Source organism: Carassius gibelio, chromosome A1 (assembly GCF_023724105.1).
Source record: "Carassius gibelio isolate Cgi1373 ecotype wild population from Czech Republic chromosome A1, carGib1.2-hapl.c, whole genome shotgun sequence".
Classification (NCBI taxonomy): domain Eukaryota; kingdom Metazoa; phylum Chordata; class Actinopteri; order Cypriniformes; family Cyprinidae; genus Carassius; species Carassius gibelio.
In genome coordinates, this window is record NC_068371.1 from 23,946,902 (window position 1) to 23,970,722 (window position 23,821).

General features: G+C 37.3%; 1 protein-coding gene across 1 annotated transcript; it reads right to left on the minus strand.

Moving 5' to 3' along the window:
* Positions 1-3,810: 3,810 nt before the first annotated feature.
* Positions 3,811-22,565, minus strand: LOC128016277 (mothers against decapentaplegic homolog 1-like). Its single transcript, XM_052600775.1, has 7 exons — positions 22,480-22,565; positions 14,146-14,731; positions 11,028-11,306; positions 9,520-9,636; positions 7,685-7,906; positions 7,242-7,498; positions 3,811-5,315 (listed from the first exon to the last, which is right to left on the minus strand). Exons 2-7 carry the CDS (start codon positions 14,543-14,545, stop codon positions 5,172-5,174), a joined length of 1,419 nt encoding a protein of 472 aa, XP_052456735.1. The 5' UTR covers positions 14,546-14,731; positions 22,480-22,565; the 3' UTR covers positions 3,811-5,171.
* Positions 22,566-23,821: the final 1,256 nt, after the last annotated feature.

Below are 23,821 nucleotides of genomic sequence, written 5' to 3' on the forward strand. Positions count from 1 at the left end.
TGTTGAATTCACTTTTATGTTCCAGAATGTAAGGTGGTGAAGAATGAGGTCAGGAGAAGAGTTATTAAACTTCATGAAACCATTTTAATCTGGAATTCCCAAAGACTCCAGAAACTCCAGTCACTTCATGCTTTACTTAATAGATTGCTATTTGGTCATGAAAACACAATAAATGCCCTCTAAGACACATTTGAGATGGAGATCCTGAGGAGGTTGTTTGATACGCATACAAGAGACAACTGGGCAATTTACGAATCTGGCTGTTGAAGCTATAAACCTCTGAAATGGACCTAGACCAGTTCCACAATCCACAGTTTTTGTTGGGGGTCAAAGATCGGACACTTTCTGGTAGTGATTAAAATGGGCTATTTGAGCATACCATAATTAAAGTGTAACAGTGGGAGGGTTGTAGATTATGACAGAGCAGATGTGGCGTGATTCTAGTTGGTTAGCTAAGTGTCTTGCAGTGTGTGCTGTCTCTGTTAGACTGTTTAACTTGCGGGAAAGGTGAAGCCTCATGGAACACAGTGCAGGTACAAACTGATATAGCAGTACATAAACACATGTGGAATATGGAATGTTGGCGGTCTGTCAGAGGTGCAGCACCCTGTGGTGGAATCCCTTGCTTCTTACTAACACCTGTCAAGTTCTGTCACTCAGTTAGATGGAAACACAATGGCAGACTATTAATGTAATAAATAAACAAACAAACAAGTAAATAAATGTATTAAATTTATATACACAGGTGCTGGTGATATAATTAGAATATCATCAAAAAGTTGATTTATTTCATTAATTCCATTCAAAAAGTGAAACATGTATATTATATTTATTCATTACACACAGGCTGATATATTTCAATTGTTTATTTCTTTTAATTTTGATGATTATAACTGACAACTAAGGAAAATCCCAAATTCAGTATCTCAGATAATTTGAATATAACTTAAGACCAATACTAAGAAAGGATTTTTAGAAATCTTGGCCAACTGAAAAGTATGAACATGAAAAGTATTAGCATGTTCAGCACTCAACACTTAGTTGGGGCTCCTTTTGCCAGAATTATTGCAGCAATGCGGCGTGGCATGGAGTCGATCCGTCTGTGGCACTGTTCAGGTGTTATGAGAGCCCAGGCTGCTCTGATAGTGGCTTTCAATGCTCTTCTGCATTCTTGGGTCTGGCATATCGCATCTTCCTATTCACAATACTTCATAGATCTTCTATGGGGTTAAGGTCAGGCGAGTTTGCTGGCCAAGTAAGAACAGGGATACCATGGTTCTTAAACAAGGTACTGGAAGCTTTGGCACTGTGTGCTGGGGCCAAGTCCTGTTGGAAAATGAAATCTGCATCTCCATAAAGTGGGTCAGCAGCAGGAAGCATGAAGTGCTCTAAAACTTCCTAGTATATGGCTGTGTTGACCTTGGAGAACCAACAGAGGATAACCAACACCAGCAAATGACATGGCACCTCATGTGGAAACTTTACACTGGACCTCTCCTCTCTTCCTCCAGACTCTGGGACCCTGATATCCAAAGGAAATGCAAAATTTTCTTTCATCAGAGCACATAACTTTGGACCACTCATCAGCAGTTCAGTCCTTTTTGAAGCGAGACGCTTCTGACGCTGACTGTTGTTCAAGAGTGGCTTGACACAAGGAATACGACAACTGAAACCCATGTCTCGCATATGTCTGTATGTAGTGGTTCTTGAAGCACTGACTCCAGCTGCAGTCAACTCTTTTAATCTCCCCCACATTTTTGAATGGGTTTTGTTTCACAATCCTCTCCAGGTTTTTTTTTTTTTTTTTTTTTTACAATTTTTTCGACCACATCTTTTCCTTCCCTTCGCCTCTCTATTAATGTGCTTGGACACAGAGCTCTGAACAGCCAGCCTCTTTTGCAATGACCATTTGTGTCTTGCCCTCCTTGTGCAAGGTGTCAATAGTCATCTTTTCGACAACTGTCAAGTCAGCAGTCTTTCCCATGATTGTATAGCCTTCAGAACTAGACTGAGAGACCATTTAAAGGCTTTGCAGTTGTTTTGAGTTAATTAGCTGATAAGAGTGTGGCCCAAGGGGTCTTCAATATCGAACCTTTTCACAATATTCTAATTTTCTAATTTGGGATTTTCCTAAGTTGTCAGTTATAAACATCCAAATTAAAAGAAATAAACATTTTAAATATATCAGTCTGTGTGTAATGAATAAATATAAAATACAAGTTTTAATGGAATTAGTGATATAAATCAACTTTTTAAAATATTATAGGATATTGATATTCTTTATGACCAGCACCTGTGTGTGTGTGTGTGTGTGTGTGTGTGTGTGTGTGTGTTAGTAAAAAAATTATTTGCATAAGCCATTTTATGTTACTGATTTTCAGCGAATTGTAAGCAACATGGCTTTTGTTAGGAAATATCAACCTCTTGTGGTCAATGAGTTACTTGACATTCATGTTGAATGAGAGCATTACACGCACGAAATTGCTTTCCATACACATCCAACATATAAAGAACGAACGCACAAGCAAACAGTTAAATAAAAGTTTCATTTACAATATTAGGTTGATATAATGACCAACAAAGTACCAAAGTGTCAAAGTCATCAAAAAACGTCTGCAACTTAAAATTACAATTTTTGTTAAATAAATGCAACCATGCACACACACACACACACACACACACACACACACACACACACACACAAACAGTTGAGATCAAAATTAGAGAATGTATGAAATATTGTTAATCTTCATCACTCAAAATTTGAAGGAATGTTAGCTGTATATGTACACTTGGTTATACACCAGTGATAAAACACAGTGATAAAAATAAGAGAACACTAGCCACTGGAGCACGAAAGAAGATTAAAACTAAAATGTTGTTGGGTTAGCTGTTATAAATGAGTAGGAACTGAAGTTTATAGAGGCCCTTCCACTGAATGACTTCAGCACATCTGCTTTTCTCTGATTTCTCAGACTGCGCTGCTGTGATCTTGTCCACTCTTCTTCCAGTCTCTTCCATAGTGTGGGAACTGTAGTTTACATGCGATAATTGACCAGTTCGTTTAACTGCCGTCATCCAATAAGAATTCAGGAATTGCGTAGAAGGGGAGGAGCTGAGCTGACGCAATGTGGACGTGATGGCTCTCGAAAGGAAACAAATAGTTTTTATGATGCAACTGTAAATGACATGAAATTAGCATTATAACCAGTAGATGGCAGCAGAGGATGATGTTTTGTTCCATCGTCGTCACATCGTCATTTGTCGTCACAGCAATAATCTTCGTTACGGGTCAATGTTGCCAAGTCCCCGGTTTTCCCGCTGAATAGAGCTACTTTAACACTGTTACCGGGGGATGTTTTTCATGTCCATGAGTCTAAGTGATATTTAACCCTGGAATGCAACTTTTACCAAGGAACCCCACCAAAAAAAGATATATATTTTACCAGCGGATCTCCCCTGAAAAACCATTGGACTAGTTTTGAGTAGAAATTGGGCTGGTTTTGCTGTGAAAACCTGGCAACACTGCAACATATCTTCAATTAAAGTACACTCAAGAAATAGCAGGGATCGGATGAATGAAACTAGTGAGATGTTGTCTTATTGTCCTGTAAATTAACCCTACGTACAGTTAGATTTACCATTCATGATCACAATCCTAGCCCTACAGTGGGCTACTTAACAAGTCTATTTAGATCACTAGAGTACTTTCATTTCCATATTACTATTTCAACATTTAATATTAACAGACCACATTTGTAAAAATGATGTTTGCCTTAAAACTTTTTATAAGGAGAGAAAAAGACAGTGTTAATCAAACAATTTTATTGAATCTTCCAGTACAGACTTGCTATTCATGGAATAAAACTGCTTTCTGATAGTACAAGTAAGCAAGAACAGCACAAAAAAAGGGACAGAGACAAAAAGCCGCTTAGAAAAGTGCAGATATGAAGGAACAACATCATATATTTTCTTCCAAAAAATACAAAAATTGTTAACATTTTGACAGTGGATGGGAATTCACTATGAAGAAAAAAAAATGGAGAGCAAGCTAATTAAAATTAACCTACTTTAAAAAATAAAAATAAAAAAATCACTAGTGCCATTTAGAACTTAGTCAACAAAAAGGTAATTATTTCACCCTAAAAATGCTGAAAATGCATAGGCATCATATATATTTCTTTCTCTTGTTTTTTAAAAGGTGTTTTGTAAAAATAAAAATAAAAAAAAATAATGGCATTTCAGAAAGAAAGGAAAAAACTGGCAAAGGAAGATGTTCTTCCTTACAGCACAGTGGTGGAGTGCACAATATATGGACAAAGTAAACGAAGCCTGCCTCCGCTCTCATAGACATCAAAGACTGACAATCCTGGGGATCAAACCACACTTGCAAAAAAACAGACTGCACAGCACTTTCTCTACTAATAAGTACATTTACACACCTGATTTTGAAATCAGTCGAACGCAACTGCAATAGAAGTAGCGCAACATACGCATGAGTTTGCTCATGCATCCCTACCCACTACTAACATGCTCGAACTCCCCATATGTTAACCCATTCAAAAGCTTTATGTTCAAATATATGTTTTCTTCATTCTACAACAGACATTTTTGTCCATTTTTGCTACATTATTTCATTAATACTTCTGCTAATACATTCTGACATTTTGCATTAATAACCTTGTTATCCTTCTTACAGCTTCACGCCATTCAGTTTATTTAAAGCATTATATATCTGCACGAGTTTTCATACTTTTTTGCCTTCCAGACGTGTTCACGCTACACTACACTGTACAACCCTGTACTAGTCTCTAAACTACGATGCAGACCTTTTTTTGCCAATGGAATACTGATTTGTAAACTGCAAAAAGGAGAAGAAATGCAAAAGAAAAAGAAGGAAAACTTGTCTTAAAAACCCACAAACAAGACCAAAGGAGGATACTTGTCACAAGTATGATGGCCTCATCATTTAACATGCTTGGTCACACAAGGTTGTCAAGTATCTTCCAGATTCTCACGGCTGAAAACTAAGGACCCTTCAGCCAAAATGTATGCCCCCAGACAAACTGCCTTCAAGTAGAATACAAAACCCACCCTCTACCCCTCCCTTACACCAATCAGCTTCTGCACAGGAACCCAGACATCTGCAGTTGCCTTATGGTCAGCTCTGTCTAGGACACAGAGGAAATGGGGTTGTGAGGAGAGCCCATCTGGGTTAGGACTTTATCCAGCCACTGCAGGGGACCGTGAAGATGAATCTCAATCCAGCATGGGGTGCTTGTAACATCCTGTCGATGATACTCTGCACCCCAACCCTGGAACACAAGTACAAATATGTCAGCTGTATTTCTCCTGAAACTAAATAAAGGGAAGATTAACTCAAAAACAGGAATTCTCATCGAATTCTCACACAGGATTCCAAACTTGTATGCACTTCTTTCAGTTTTTTTTTTTTCATATAATAAAAGTCATATTTCTGAAGGATCATGTTACACTTAATAGTTTAGTAATGTCTTTGTAGGAATATATTACATCTTAAAATGTATTACAAATAAAACAGGTCTCTAAATTTGTAATAATATTTCGCAATATTACACTTTTTACCGGATTTTGATAAAGTAAATGCTGCCTTGGTGAGCATATAAGACTTATTTAAAAAATAAAGTCTTAATTATTCAAAATTTTTGGCTGGTGTTTGAAATAAAACAACTTCTTTAGTGTTTCACAGAAGAAGAAAAGTCATACAGGTTTGGAATCACAAAGAATTTAAAGGGGACATCGGTAGGGATGGGTATCGTTAAGGTTTTAACGGTATTACTACTCTTACCGATACTGCTTAACGGTCCGGTACTTTGACGGTATTCTTATCGGTACTTTGTGTTGTGTGTGTTTTTGTTTTTTTTTTTACGAACAAGTTGAGAAATGAATTAACATTTCTTTATTTTTTTTATGTATAATTGATAAAACAATTATTTGTAGTGCAAGAAACAGCCATGTTTGAACATAGCTATTATACAAAAAACAAATGAATGTAAAACAAATGAAATAAAGTTTATTTCTCTGCTAAAGAACATACAGTGGTACAAAGCAACACGGGTGGGGCATGTAGGTAGGCTGCAAAAGGACTCTTTAGCCATTCTTTTGAAGAAAGATTAACATATTTGCAAACCAGGGAGATTTTACATTTATTTTTAATGACGTGAACAGAGACGAGCGAGCTGGGCAGTCGAAAACTTAGCATTTCTCTGTCTGCACATAATGCACTTTTGAAAGATGCTTTGACAGATTGCTTGTGTTTCCGTCCATTACATGCAAAAATTATGTTGTATTTTGGTACGTTTTGCTCTCTCCGCAATCGTCACTCTTTGTATTAAGTGGGAGTTTTCGTACTGTTATGCGTGTGTGTGCGCCACGCTCGTTCTTGTTGTGTGTGACTGACAGACAGCCTCCGCGGCGCGCATGAGAGATCTCGCAGATCTCACAGACAAACGTCTTAATATGATCTCACATTAGAAATGTTTGGTGAGATAAAATGTGCAGGATAACATTATTAAGCAAAAATACATAGTACATAATTTTTTTTCCCTCCAGAACTGAAAGCAGAACCGATACCGTCAGATCTTACTGATACTACGGTCTTTCATAATTTAGCCCCGTGGCCAGTTTAATACTGGGTTTCGGTACCCATCCCTAGACATCGGATGCCGATTTTTTTCACAAGTTGATGTGATTCTTTAGGGTCTTCATGAAATGTCTGCAGCTATTTCTGTTAAAATTCCTCAGTGATCGTGTAAAACTTTTTACCTGTTCATAGTGACCCGTTTCGGTGCATGTCTCTTGAAATGATAATGAGCTACTGCTCACCCCACCCCTCTATTCCATTTTTTTTTTGTGTATTTGGTGGTGCGTTACTAATCCGCTGCGTCCTCATTGGTCTGATGTCAGGAGAAAATAAAGACTCGTGTTCACTTTTACAACCAACTAAAAAACACCTGCATTGCATACGAGACCTTGTCGCTACAGCTGCACAAATGTGGAGAAAATGGCTGAGGGTGGAAATATGCTAATATGGGACCGTCCATCATTGTTTGTGGGTTTAAAAAGGACTAAATGGTGGGGTGTTGTGTCCACACTGCTAATACACATTTATATGCAACCATGTAAAAGTGAATTTTGCATCCGATGTTCCCTTTACATTTTTGGATCAGCGATGAATTCTTCATTTATATAGTCTGGCTTACCTTTACAAAGCTCATCCGGATGGTGCACATCTTGGTGAGTTCATACACGGCTTCAAAACCGTGATTGACGGACTGTGCCAAGAGCTCGGCAAACTCCTGGTTGTTAAAGATTTTTAGGCTGCAGCGACTGGGGATCTTGCATACAGTGGTGGGGTGGAAACCATGGTGATAGTTGCAGTTGCGGTTCTGGACAAAGATACTGCTGTCGCCTAAACATTCAGCGTATACCTCCCCTCCCACATAGTACAAATGGACTCCTGCAAAATATATGGAAAGGTGATTGTGAGATTATATAATATCAATATTTTGCAAGTTATTAACAGCATTTCTGAGACAGGCCATGTCATATTTTAATGCTATATAATAGTGCCATTCAACACACAATAGCCAGATACTGTAGGATAGTTGTTTTATGTGGTGCTCATTTCAGTGACAAGTCAAACCTTTTCCGATGTGGCGTCGAGTGTTCTCAATGGTCGAGTTGCGGTTGACATTCGACAGCAGACCAAGGCAGAAACGGTTCCGGTTGTTGGAGGGGTCTGTAAAGCCATCCACCAGTACACTGGTTGAGGAGGCCTGGAAAGCCTCTCCCACACGATTATTCAGCTCATAGTACACAATGGAGCACCAGTGTTTGGGTTCCGCATATGCCACAGGCTGAACATCTGCACAGATGGATATGAACTCATTGAACACAAGCACACAAACCCTTACTCTATTAAAGCAAAGTAGTATGGTTCCCAAATTAAAATACAAGTAACCTTTAAGATCACTAAGCTTGCCTTCATTTGATCAAAAACTATATAAAACAGGTTAATATTAATGTGCTGCTTAATATTATTGTGGAGGGGGGGGTCATTAAGTTCAAAAGAACAGCAGGTTACACTTTACAGTAAGGCTTCATTAGTTTATGTTAGTTAAGGAATTAACTAACATGAAAAAACCACGAACAGTACATTAATTACAGTATTCATCTTTGATAATGTTAGTTAATGAAAACAGTCACTCGTTGTTAATTCACAGTGCATTAACTAATGTTAACTAACAATTTTTGATCTAAAAAATGCATTAGTAAATATTGAAATTAACATTAACATTAATAAATGCCTTAAAGTTATTGTTCATGCTTACTGTAGTTTATGTTAACTAAAGTAGTGAACTAATTAACCTTATTGTAAAGTGTTACTGAGCAGCATTTATTTGAAATAGTACTATTTTGTAGATTTACAACAGTTTGTATTTTAGGACCTTTTAAGATAAGTTGGCTTTTACTATTTTTTACTGTATTGACAAATACAGAATGTTATTAAGCAATATGATTAACAGATTTAGACTTGCATCTCATCTCTTACAGCAGAGGGCATATCGATTTTACTAGGGTATTTATATGAGGTCACTGTTGCTAGGCTATTAATGGTAACACTTTAGTAACAGGCTACTGTGATTGGTTATTACCCTGCACTATTCAAGGGCCAACAAAATACAACCAAATCAGCATAATACAAGTGGGATAGCTGTCCGTATCAAATTCTACCACAGTGCAAGCAAACTTGTGGGTCCCATAAAACACCAGTCATTAAAATGTCCCCTTTCTGATATCCAACTGTGCATCACAAAGATAGAGTAAAGGGTTTATCTATGGAATATTTCTACCCAGCTTCCTATGGTCTGTGACACTGGGCCACAGGTGTGTTTTGTCTACTCTTTTCCCATTACCCTATCACAATAGAAGTGAGCAATCCACACGATGCAGCTTGAGTGTGCATCCCAAAATTCTGATGAAAATTCTGATACTAAAACTTCCACAAATATTTCAACAGCTCGCCTTCTCACTGCACACCCCCCTCACCTTCTGTGCATCACTACATACAAACTGTTTATTTAATGTCTTGCATAAGGAAGTAATTGGGATCATTGATTCTGAAGTGCAGGTGCTGTTTTCATGCCATGAACATAAATGTGTGTGTTAACCATTGTGTTAAGACTTTTTTTATTTTTTGCATAATAAATAAAAAGGGGAAAGTAAAACCTATAATTCTTGTAAGATTAACCAGATTTAAAGAACAAAAAGTCAGAATGTCTGCGAATATGTGTGTGTGTGTGTGAGATTCCGTTTGTGTTTGGACTTCCTGCACCTGCAGTGTGGGCTGGCAGCTGCTGATAGCTATAAGCAGCCCATGTCACGCTGTAAGGAATGGGTGATATCTTTGCTGGAGTGGCTGAAGCTCAGCGTGATGTCTCATTTTGGTGTGGTTTTTATCATTCGAAAAGAACGTACCTGGTTGGTTGCTGAGCTCCAGTGGCAGGTTTTGAGCTAGCAGGTTAGTGTCCATTGGCTGCGGACAGTCCTTTGTCATTGGCTCCTCTGAGGGCATATATGCAGGTGGAGGGGTTTCTTTTGAAGCAATGACCAAAAAAATAAATAAATAACACAAGAGATGTAGATAAATAAAAAGATCAATATTATCCCACAGAATACATACAGCTCTCAATACATACAATATAAATATAACACAGCAAGTTTTGTTTTTTAAATTAATAAAAAAAATAATAATAATTATATATATATTGTTTCCAATATTTTCCAAAAGAGGAAAAAACAGGAGGGATTCATCTCAGCAGTGAGAAGTGATACATTTGCAGTCACTTACTTAAGGTCTGAGCGCAGTGTGAAAAAGAGAGGCGAATCAGATGAACAGTGATTTCACACCGAGCGCAAAACGATTGTTCGCCTTCTGCTAATTCACTTAATACAGTCTTCTAAAACTTTAGCGCCACCACGTCGACCATTTGTGTAACTGCAGTTGATTTGGCCACGTAATGTGATGCTCAAATCTTACTAGATGGCCCGTGTTTTCAATTTGTGAAAATGAAAAGATTTATCGGATTGTTTACAAAACAAAAAACAAATACATTCATATTTTTGGAGTGCGAATGTTCGCGGCCTATGTGGAAGTATCCATAGGTATATGTGTTTTAATCCAATATGTCATTGTGTCCAATATTCGTTTTGCTTTTTTGTGCTCAGTGTGGACCAGTAGAAACGCCATGGCAGTAGTGTTGTTGACTAGTTTTGTCTTTTAAATTCCATGTTAATAATAAAGTTTTATAAATATATGAATTTAAAAAAAAATCTAACTTTAAAATACTTCTGCTAATACAGTCTTTTACCATAAAAATGAATTTTACTCTTCTTAAAAGGCACAATTACAAGGTAATTCGATAAGCAAACAATAAGTTTGCTCAAAAAATAACTAACGCATCTGAAATTACTTGTAGTACCTTAAAGTATAATTTCAGTACCATATCATACATGAATATAGTAATCACACAAGTAATTTGGTACAACTGTACCAAAGCACAAAATAATTAATATATATATATACTTGAAATGTACTTTCCTTCTAATCAAACGCATGACATTACACCATGCTCCATGTTTTTGCCTTAAAACATGAACAACTGAAATCCCATTAATACTTAAACTACCATTTTCTTTGAAAGAAAGAATGATCTTTGAAGAATCATGTGACACTGAAGACTGCTGAAAATTCAGTTTTGCATCATAAGAATAAATTATGTATATTTTTAAATATTAAGAAATACAATAAAAGGTTGTAATAGTAAAAAGTGTAAAACATATTTCACAATATTACTTTGTTGTATTTTTGATCAAATAAACACAGCTTTTGTGTGTGAAAAATAAAACACTTTGTAAAAAATCTTAGTAATTTTGATTGTTATGGTAAAGACACAAAAAATAATAATTCCATAAGGGCAGTTCACCTGGCATCTGAAAAGGGCTGTCTGCGTCTGAGCTGGACGGTGAATGGGGGAAGGTGGCTGTACTGCCTGTGCCACTGTTGGGCGAGTTGGGGTAGCTGTTGGTGGGAGAGTTGGGTGTGAAGGGAAGGGTGTTCGCTGGCTGCTGTTGAAAGGAGTCAGGGAAGGTGGCGTTCTGAGGCATATGGGGTTCTGTCTGATGGAGTGGGTTACGGAAGCGTGGCAGCATAGAGAGTTTAGCATTGAACTCGCTGTTCCGTGGCACCAGCACAGGTGGCAGCACTGTTGGAAGAGAAGAGAAATATGGCAATCATAGGCAATCAGAATGGAGTAGCTGACACCAGAATCCAATAGACTTTGACATTTGATATGAATTCATGTATGGCTATTCACAACCTGTAAGCACCAGATCAGAGCATATCTGACTAAATACAGTACACCATAATCACTGATAATAAGAACATCCAACAAGACCTATACTAAAAAAATAAAATAAATACAAAATCTAAGTAAGCAGCATATCTGCACTAGTATCCAATTTTTTTTTTTTCTTATGGACACGAGTCATGACATAAAGGCACAAGAATGAACAGAATCCTGAAATTTCCAGCCAAAATAAACCTTATAGCTCTTAACATTAATCATTATTGTAGGCTTACCGTAGTGATTTGGAGGATTTTTAATGTACTGGCTAAATAACTAAATTCTAAAATTTCTTAAAAAAAATTAATAAAAAAAATTATAAAATAAAATAAATAAAAATGCATAATGAGAAAAGTATAAGAAACAATAAAATCACCATTCTTCATAATTTATTCACCCTCATGTTGTTATAAACCTCTATGATTTTTATTTTTCTGTAGAACGGAACTGTTTGTGTCCATACAATGAAAATCCGTGGGGTCCAAAACAACCATCAGTGTATGGAAAGAAAACACTGAGATGTTTTTTTCAAAATATCTTCTACGATTCACAGAAGAAGAAAAAAAAATGCGTAAAGATTTGGAATAACATGAGGGTGAGTAAAAGATAACAGAATATTAATGTTGTGGTATACTATCCCTTTAATGATTTGAATTACCTTTAGTGTTGTTTTCCTGTCCACTATTTTCAGTGTTTTTGTAAAATATACAAATTACCCATCTCATCCAAGAGTCATATTCACAGTTGTCACACACGCCTGTACTCTACTACTAGAAATAGTAGAGCAATAAAATGTGGCAACTGGTCTTTCCGCCTCTGTTGCCCACATACTTTATATTCATATAGGCTAAAAATTTAAGACTAAGACGTTTGCACTGAGATTGGGAAAATGCATTTCAGTGATATAACACAGAGTATTCTTAAACAATGGGTGTGGACAGCATGCTGCCGTTCTGGAGAGGAGGGGAAAGACAGGTGTCCAGACATCCACAGGCCTACACTACACAAGCGTGTGCAAGGCGGGCAACCAGTCTTTCCTGCTATTGTCTGTGTGGGTGACAGGAGTTCCTGTAAATCTCTTCCTCTATACAGCCACATGTTTCATCCTGCACACACACATACACACAAATGTGTACACAGACCCTGAACAAAGCCCTCATTCTGCCCCCGCCTGGAATTTCCTGCTCCTGCTCTCATAATGTGCACACACACACACACATACTGTGGACAGCTGTTTCTGTGTTGTCAGCTGACCCTCATCTTTTGCTTAGCCAACAAGAAGGGGGCTGTGCGTTTGAAGTCCATTCTTTCACCATAAGCAGAGGTAAAGAAAATGTTCGCTTCCCATTAAGACACACACAAACACATAGAGCACAGAAGGTTTTTAGACTCCAGTTTTCTCTCAAGAATCAGTATCAGGATCAAACAAACTATAAAAGCACCTGGCAAAGGCCGGAGAGAGATATGGAAGGGGAAGGACAGAAAATGAAAGAAACCATCTGCAGGAACCATGGGAAAGGAAAACTCAGGAACATGTGAGGAAGAAGGTACATGTGGGCTATATAATCCATATGGGATTCACTGACAATGTGATTTTGCTCACTTGTTTGCTCTACTAGACGATAACATTCCATTTATTATGAGAACGTGCTGTCATGGATGCTGAAAGGTTGTCGTTTTTGTCGTTCATCAGCTGGGTAGACAATAAATGCTCTAAAAACGATTCCAAAGTTATTGTTGCTCTGTTTTTTATAGATAGATAATTATTCAAACTTTATAGCTAGCCTATATTGTTATTAGGGCTGCACGAGGTGTCGTTAAAGCATCGATATCGCGATGTACGAATCCACGATAGTCACTTCGCAGGATGTGCGATGTAGGCTGTTGTAGTTGATCCGTTATTCATTAACTGTACGGGCCAGCTGCTCCCCGGCCCTTGACGAATGTGATTCGCGGATTAATAGCACAGCTTAACCATCATAGAGTGAAAGTTTATCATTTACAGGACTGAAAACCACATGCAAGTTTAACAGGGCAGAGAGAGACAGAGAGACCGCGCGCGAGATAGAGAGAGAGCGCGCGCGCAAGAGAGAGACAGAGAGAGAGCGAGCCGTCTTCAAACAACACGAGCGCTGTCTTGCTCTCTCCCCCTCGCCCATATTAATCAATTGACAAGATGGTGTCGATGTTTAAATCATTTAAAATGAGAATGTAAGTGTGCGGACCCCATTTTTGTTTGTAAAAAAAAATATCGCAATATATATCGCAGAAAAATAAAATATCGCAATGTCATTTTTTCCCAATATCGTGCAGCCCTAATTGTTATCGTCTTTGATGTGAATGGGCCTTAAGACTTGTGTCAGTAGTAAATGAGTGCTTTTAAAAGAAGATGAACAAATGTATTTAGGGTTTGGAACGACATGAAGGTGCGTAATCAATGACAGAATTAAAATTTTGGGATGAACTATTCCTTTAATTATTGGATTGGTTCAGTGAGTCATAATAAAAAAAATGACTTGCCACCACATATTTCATAAAGATGAAGCCTAATGAAAGTGTCAGTAAATGATCCTTAACAGATTCAAAAGATTCAAGTCACTAGGATGAATCAAATGAATCCCAACCACTAGTCCAAATAAATTAGCTTCTATTACGTAGTGCTCATGAACAACCGGCTCAAATATATTTAGTCACTCACCTGGACTGTCCACCCTCTTGTAGTGATAGGGATTGATGCACACATCTTTCTGCTTAGATCCAAAGGGAAACTCGCAACACTCCAGGGCCTTGAGCTCATGGTGTGACTGCAGGTCAGGCCAACGCCATACGCGGCAGTAGATGACGTGAGGCAGCCCTTTCCGGTGTGACACCTGGAGCCTTCCGTCCAGCGAGCGGGGGATAGTGACACAGTTGCTTGGCTGACCGGGACAGCTGAGTGCCCTCTCCAGCTCCTCCATAGCACCCTTCTTCTTCTTCAGCTTCTTGACCAGAGCATCCACAGCCTTCTCTGCCCACTTCTCTTCTTCATCGCCTTGCTTCCAGCCCAGCAGTCGTTTGACCGCCGGGCTGGTGAAGGAGAAGAGAGACGTGACGTTCATAGTGGCGCCACGTGCGCCCCAGCCAACGCCGTCACAGTTAGTCCGCAGGATTCAGCCACACAGACACAAGGAATCTCTGCTCTACCTCCTCCAAGAGAATCAAAAACTCAACCGCAGCGACACATCAACAGGGGTAATTGCTGAAAGGTGTGTAGTTCCAGATCTAGGTCAGATTGTCAAGTGCACCTGTAAAGAGATTAACAATTCAATCAGACATTCAAGAGACTCCAGCACTGACACTGAAGACTGGAATACTGCAATGATTTGCAGTCTGCACAAGTCAGATCCAGACAGATATACACAGAAAATTGTATAGTGTATGATGTGCACATGTGTACAAAATTGTTTTCGCTTCAGACTAGTGTTGTCACAGTAGCAAAAAAGTTAACTTCCTACGTTCTCTGTACCAATTAAGGTACCACAACTATTCTAAGTATTTATTTTTTATATTTTTTATACAAATTTAATATAAATATTCAATTGATATTTTATTTACCTTTTTGAAAATATACATTAAAGCATTTGTACTGTATGTAGCCTTCAAATATTGCATTCTCTTCTGCATTTAAATACTACACAGAGCCATTGTTAACTGAGAAGCTGCGCAAATCCACATTCATTTTCAGCGTTCATTTGCGCATTTTCTCAGTTAACAATGGCTCTGTGTAGTGACAGCGGCTCTATGTGAAACCAAGCACCTGATGGAATTTACCACTGATTAGAGAACTGGCTTTACTGACAAGATGCGCATTAACGATCGGCCGATCTCGATCGGTGCACCCCTATAAATTACTACATTTCTCTGTCAATTCATGTTCAATTTTACCACAGATAATGCAATGTCACTTTAATTCAGCGCATGCAAACTCGGTGCGTAAATGAACGCTGCTCCTGGAACGCACTGATGGACCACAACCGTGTGCAGTGTGAACACTTTAATCTGTTAACATGGGTGCGTAAAAAATGCAACGCATACGCACTGCAGACAGAGCATGTGTGAAACAGGCGTTACAGGTAACAGAACAAGTGGCAGGTCTATTGCACTTACAACTGCAAGACTTAATGCACATATCTATTTCGACACATCAGATTTTTTTTTTCGTTTGGGTGATTATCACTAGGCCAAACACTGCAATTTCAGATTCAGTCATCCTATCAAAACTGTACAAATATGAATGTGTTATATAGAGAAAACAGTGCTACTATTATAATCAATGAAGTCTGCTCACTGAGTGAAAACTCCAGTTGTAATAAAAAAAAAGAATCTGTCCATACTGCACAATTTACATCTTGTTTATACTTTTCTTGGTTATAGTGAAACAATTTGCGAGTGGAGCTCACGCTGAACAAACTGTGGTGTACTGAGCATGTTCTGACTTACAAGCTTCTGATTGGCCACTGCATCCACACACTCAACAAACACGTCTCTGATTGGCTACAAAAAAAGATGCTGCAAGAACACATTGTAAATAGAAACCTTTGACACTCATCACAGAGTGCTCAAATACGGGAGCATTTGAAAACAGCTGCCTATCCGCAGATACTGCATCGACCTGGTACTCTCTGGTACTACCAGGACTGCAGAAAGGCTGGTACCGTTATGGTTTTACTGACTGAAGTACTGTTACTTTTGACAACAGTACTTCGGACTATGGCTGTGTCCAAGAGCTGTAAAATTCTGCCTTCACAACGGCAGTAGGAAAGCAACAAGGCACATCCAAGCCCAATGGCTGTGTCATATCCTGTCTAATAAGACACCTTCATCCAATTCATTTTTGATCACACTACAAATGCAGCCTATGATACCCAATTTCCTTGCATTTGATAATTGAATTAAAAAATAAAATGGTGTCTGAAAGTTGAGGTTGGTAGTAATTTTGTGTGTAAATGTACACAACATTTGATTTTATCTCTAGCAATAAATTAGTATTAAATATTCACACAGTTATCACTGAAGTTCTTTATATTTTGTTGTAGATGATTTTACTGTTACGCTGCATTAGAAGCCTTTCTGAAATCAGTTTAGTGAGGTGTCCACATGCACAAATGCTTTAATGCCAACGATCCAGAAAAAATGACGCAATAGATCTTCTACCCTGAGATCACTGTGATGATGACATCATTCTGTTACGGGTTCTCCGAATGGCGGCCTTCAGAGTCACAGCGCAAAGCTTTCAATTCCATCTTCTCTACGGTAAGTTCTCAAAATGGCTTTCAGCATATGGGAAGTGGGATGTGTTCATACGGCACGCTAAATGATACTGGCATGACACACTGCTGAGTGATGCTTTATAGCACTGAACAATTTCCTGACTCATATCAGTTTCCTCATACATAAAGATGCTGCTGCTTATTACAGTATGCCATTCAGGAGACCGCTGGGCTTTGAAACATAGGTTCTAGTCAACCATAAATTTTCTTGGGGTGGGATGCTTTCACATCAAGTACGATAACTGAACAACTTCTAAGCTGCTAAACATTCTCTCTAAGTTTCTTTTTTCCATCTCCATCAACACATATGAAAAGTCTAAGGCTTGGTTTGCCAAGGACTTTCCAGTCTTTTTTTTCTCTTTTTTTTTTTTCTACTGATTCTGTTCTGGCCCATCAACACTAGATACTGTAAGTAAGGTGACATCAGATAGCAGCTATTTGAACTATGCTGAGTGCTAAGAATAATGTTGTCCTCGGTGAGTGTGACTGCCCTCTGCTACTGTTTCACTTTAGGAAGCTTGTCTGATGTAGGTTACAATCAGGGCAAAGTATAACAACACAAATGCCTCTATATCTGACAATACTTTTATTATTATTATTTACAGAATTACTGCAAAATCTGAACAAAATCACAAGAAACATTTGGCTTATAAACTAGCATAAACTCTGCACATCACAGTAGATGTATTCAATGAAAACAGTCACTATTTATTAACTAGGCTGGAGAGATTAATAGCTGTTATCGTGGACCACAGCAAAAGAGAGGATAATAAGTTGTTGCTATATTTAGCATCATCTTGCAGCCAAATACTCAAGCCCAGGACCTTATACTGTTGTCAGGGAGGAGATAAGCAAATGGCATAAAGCCCATCACTATAACCCAACAATATATATATATATATATATATATATATATATATATATATATATATATATATATATATATATATATATATATAGATGGTATTTGTTCCCTTTGATTAACACAAGGGATCTCATTTTTGTAGTCTTTCATAATTGAACCTAACATTTCTGTGGATAGGAAGCACGAATTCACAAGTTTTTTCTTCTTAAGACAAGTGAATGAAGATAACAGATGGGTTAAAGATAAATATGTGGGGAATTTTCCGTCTGTTCTTGTTGAATAAGTACCAGGTGAACTTGCAAAGACTTCATGCCATGGAAGATCTGTGAGTGAATCAATGTGTATGGATTTTTCTATTGCTTAATGCTTTTTCACATTAACAGTGATACACTGATACAGATCCTTCAATTAATTCCATTAAATTCTCAGCTAGCTCATGTAATGATAATAGGCCTAATATACAAAAATGAATGCCTTGACAAGGAAAATAAAAATTGTATAAAAAATAAAAAAATAAAAAATAGCAAATCTGAAAATCTGATATCAAAGTGACTAAAAGTGACTGATATCGCCAAAGTGGCTTGGCGGATTTATCCAATTTGATCAGTTAATTTAAATTTAATGTTTTGCCACTATTAATTTTATAAAAATAGAGGAATCACAATATTGCCAAACATTAGTATCAGACACTTTGACGATATGCCAGTGTTAACAGTAAAGAGAAAATAATTATCCTCCTTCACGTCAGCGCACGTGAATAACTGCTTATTTGTGACATGCTCGTTGAAGGACCATATATCACTAAAGTGCCATTCACATAGAATGCACTTTTGTGCTGACAAAGATGCGATGTGTACAGTGGAATAGGAAAAAAATGCAGGAAGAAGAGAGTTGAACATCTTGACCATGTTTTTAGAAAGCCGTTGAATGTATAAGATGCTGGAAGAGACATAAGCGCAACAGTCAAACACGTCCAATCAGTGCAATTGAGGCAAACCTGCAAAGAATGGCTCAGCCTACTGTATGTATGATATTTAATATTTTGCATCATGGTGACATCAGGATGAAAGCTGCTGCGCATTGTTTTTACAGAACATTTATAGTTAATAATAATCTACTGGTGATTATAACTTCAGTCATTTTGAATTTGAATTACCTTGACTTTTGAGTTTTTTTTTAAAGCATGTTCCTTCTTTTATTTCTGAACATATAATGTATAAGACAAGTTTGTACAATATGCAATTGTAGTCCATGCATCTTTTTTGCAAAGATATTAAAAACAATATATTTGTTTAACATTTACATCATGCTGACAAGTTCATTTGTGGTGCACATGGAATATATATATATTAATAAAGAAAAAAGTTACTTGAATCATGTTGTAGTTACATTTTTAAGTTGACTTGTTAAAAAATGAAAAAATCGACTAAGGGGCTGAGAAACTCTTCAACACCTTTGTGTTACTGTTATAAGGATCTCCCTGACACATCAAGAGCCTCTTTATCTTTAAGTATCACAGGGAGCCAGGGGCTTCTCATTGTCAAAGGCTGTAGGCCACTTCAAACTCAAATACACACGCAGCTGTTCCCTTAGGGAAGCTGTCATACATGTTGAAAGCACACTTTCCGAACCCAAACACCACACAGATCGGGTATTCCCACAACAGGTACTGTCTGAACATCCGTAGATGCTGTTCTCACACCAGGACCTTGGGTTTGCTAAGATCTTTTGGTCTGTGTGGTTAAAACCAGCTGACTTGTTTAATTCATTTCCATGTTATTTGGGGAAGAACCCCACAGTCCAAACATTTAGGCAAAGGTATTCAAAGGCTGTTGGAGTTGAACTGAAATACATTATTGAGGATTCATTAAATCTGACCACTAGTCTTACCACACACTTACATAAAAGGTCAATATACCATTGTATTGACTCAGACAATGTTAGTTTGGGCTGTCTGGAGCCCAGTCAAAACAACCAATACTTAAAGGCAAGTTCACTGTTAGGGCCAATTGCCAAGTGCATGGACATGGGATGCCAAAATTTGGATGGAGATGACATGCGCATAAGATGAGCATAAGGGGGTCTAGCGTAACGGGGTCTGGTCGGTGAACTGTGATTGAGTACTTGCTGCTGGAACAATTACACAAATGGAAAAAAACTGCAGTTTCGGTTCGACATTTGCAATGCAGGGCAGCCATTAAAATGCAATCATTGCGTGTTCGGCTGAGTGCATGTAAATATTAGCATTAGCTTGAGGGTTGGTGCAGCGGGCAGAACTAATGTGGCTCCCATCACACAACTTTGACAGCCTTGACCCCCCGCATCATCTCCATGTATCATTTTGCGCTGGTTCAGTGCCGTTAATCAATTTAGGAGGCAGTAATGATGCTTTCTCGGCCCTCTCAAGGGACTCTGCATTATAAAGAACTTACATTATTTATCAAGGGCTGGATCTGGGGCCCTCCATTAAGTGCCAGCTCTATTGCAATGTTCTCTAATAAAAAAAAAAAAAGAAAGATAGAAAAAAACAAGGGGTTTGGGGGGTTGGACAAATGGAGAAGGAGGGATACAGAGAAAGGGAGAGTGAGAAAGACAGACACTCTGAACAAGAGCAAGTGTGCTTCAAACTCCCTGTGATGCGTCTTTTAAATCAAAAGGCCAAGGGTTCATGCAACGACAGCTAATACTCTGTAAACTGATGGCTAATTGTTTGTTCTCAGTATATTGTGAGTCACTGTGGAACTACGCTGATACTATGAGTCAAGAAACCACAACAGATTAAAAAAGAAGGCTGACCTTTTAAACTTACGGAAAACGGGCATTTCACATGAAATACATCTCAATGAGGTTTGTGCGCATACAGACCTGATCATGTGATGCATACATTCACTTTACACTTTACAAACAGAAAGCATGGACACTATTGGTCTGTGATCAAAAGGCCTACAACGACATATAGTTTCATTATTTTGTTTGTTTATTGTATACATAACTCATAACTCTAATAATAATAATAACAGCAGCAATAATAATAATAATAATAATAATAATAATAATAATAATAATAATAATAATAATAATAATAATAATAATGGAAACAACTTTTTAGGTCTGTGAACAATATATCAGATATCATATAGTGAAACACAGTTGGGATAAAATTCAACTATAGTGGACGGGCAGGATGATTATGATTATCTATGATTATTATGATTATTATTATTGTTGTTGTTGTTGTTATTAATATTACTTAACAACTTCAATAATGGATATAATTTTCTATAATGTATTTTTTTTTATTAAAATAATGAATAAAAAATAAATACATAAAAAGATTTTAAAATGTCCTAAAATTTCAAGAAGCAGAAGACGTGTGACACTATGCACACACAAAAAAAAAGTAATCTGGAAATGTAATGAATATTCATAAAACTGTATGTATTTTATTTCGAAATATGTAGGTCACTGTACAAAACTCATTCAATTAAGATTTGATTTACAAAATTGGGCACCACAAGTGGTCTGCCAATTACTGTATACCAAACTCTTTCAAAATCACAAAGTTAACAATGTTCAGTGAAAACCAATGTTAAGAAACTAGAGTTAATTCATTTCATTTTCATATTTTAATGTATTAAAAAGGTGCACGTATAATGTCTCTATACATTCAGTAATGATTATTTGAATGGCTTTCCAATATACGACGACACAGTTATAGGCCAGCCTTAAAATTCAACACTCACTGTACATTAATAGAATGTCAAGAGAGTCCCTTCTCATCTCTGTCCACTGAGGAACCTAGACAACTCACCCAAACAAAACAGTAAGTTAAATGCTGATATATAAGACAATCACAATCACACACACACACATTTTTGTTTTTCTGAAAAGTGAGAACATCCCATAGGTGTAATGGTTTTTATACTGTACAAACTGTATATTCTATGGCACTACACCAACCCTACACCTAACCCTCACAGCAAACTTTGTGCATTTTTACTTTCTCAAGAAAACTAATCCTGTATGATTTATAAGTGTTTTGAAAAAGGGGGACATGGGTTATGTCCTCATAAGTCACCCTCTCCTTGTAATACCTGTGTCATACCCATGTCATTATACAGAGTGTCCTGATATGTCACAAAAACATGCACACTCCTTTTCTCTGTCTGCCACAACACACACACAATGTGTGGGAATAAAAAAAATCCAGGCAAATCATGGACAAGGACAAATTCTTGTCCTTTGAGTAATCTGATCTGTCATCTTCATTGATGTCAGGAAACTGTCTCAGGTCTCACAGGCTCTGCATGCATCATGTACAGGGGCAAATATTCCTGTAGACGTGTATGATTTATTGCCATTTTTGAAAAACCAAAAAAATAAATCCCCTCCAGCTGCACAATAAACCGAAGTGGGTGGTAAAGCACGACATGAAGAATAATGGAATGAAAAATATATAAAGGAATTTGACTACACAGACTTTAACTCATTTGTGTGTATTCACTAATCAAGGTCAATAACGTTACTTAAATTAAAAAAGTAGCCTGTATAAACAAATACAACGTAAAAAAAAAAAAAAAAACATCATGTGACAGTCAAACAAAATGTAACAACAAACAGCAACAACAAGGTGATGTGCAGACACAGCACATGAACCAGAGCAAATACTGAGTGAATTACTCTGGAGTTGTTATGAAGAACAACCAAGCTGGATGCTTCATTCCTGTCCCAAATGATTGATAAACACTCGGTAAGAAGTTATAAATTGCGCGTTCCTTCTGGGACCATTTACAAATTAGCCGTTTGTAATTTCACAGTTTGTTGACCCGTTTAAATAGAAAAGTAGAGTTTACTGTACCTTGTGCGCCACCTCGACGCGATCCTTCTCAGCGTTCATACAGACTCTCTGTGCTCTCGCCTGGCGTCAGTATGTCGCGGACCGCTGCACCCTCCGCGATATACGCGTATCACGCCGCGGGATATAGTGAGGGGCGGAGCGCAAGTCCTAACAAGTCCTACTTTTTTACACATTCAACGTTTTCAAAGTACTGTGGAATGAATTATGTAACATTGTAACAATGTAGCCTACTCTTTCTAGGGCCAGAAGAGGCCAGTTTGTGTCCCATCATGGAATTGTCCTGGGTAAGACCATGGGAAAAACCATGAGGTGCAGTGAGCGTTCTACCCATTTTGTTGAAGGTATCATTGCTGATTGACTGACACGCCACAAGTGCCTTAGTTGCTTATATATAAATAAAATAGTTAAATGTACAATTTTTTTATTTTTCTTGAAAGTGATTTAGATTATTTTCTTGAAAAAGGAAACAAGCAAAGTTACTTTAAATTATTTTTATTTTATGTTTTTTTTTTTACTATAAAATATAAATAAATTAATTTCAATTTTTACCTGTCATAATAAATAATAAATACATTTTTATTTACTATAAAATATAAATAAATAAAAACATATATCCTTACACAGATATAGCCTATAAGAAATCCTAAAATAATAAAAAGCAAGATGGTATGTTATGAATCAAATCTTTATTTAATAAAGTGTTTATCTGCAATGTTTCTAATCTCACACAAAAGTGCTCAAAAACTGTCAGTGTAAGATCTTTTTGCATGTAGAGCTTGTCAATCACAAGTTGTACGTAACAAAGCGTGAAAAACGTGAAAATTATAATCCATAGTCAATCATATTTTCTACAAAAGAGATGCACAGCTAAATCAATAAATGTTATTTCAGATAGTCCTTATACAACCCTTCAATGTCACGTTGTTAATTACATGAATCGTCTTAAGTAGGCATTTATTAATGTAAAACAATTTAATATTCGTTAATAATCCAGTTAATTTTGTTTTGAGTGCGAGAGCCCACGGAACTATATTATCCTGCGGAGGGAGACCATCTCTAGTGGCAATGCTGCCCGCGCAGACTACGTCACGCGGTTGGCGACAGAATGTCTGAGTGAGGCGCGAGTAAGCTGCACGTGAATGTGGAATCTGGGAAAACACTGCGAGTTGAGAGTGCATTTCAAGAAGTGTGCAGAATTATAAAATAGTTCTGATATGCCAGAAAGTCGTTGTATATTACCAATATATTTATTTTTGTCTCTTGTAATTGGTATAAACGATCATCATTAGTTAGTATATTGCTTATTTAGGTTTTGTATATTTTTGTTGATTTGTGCCAAGCC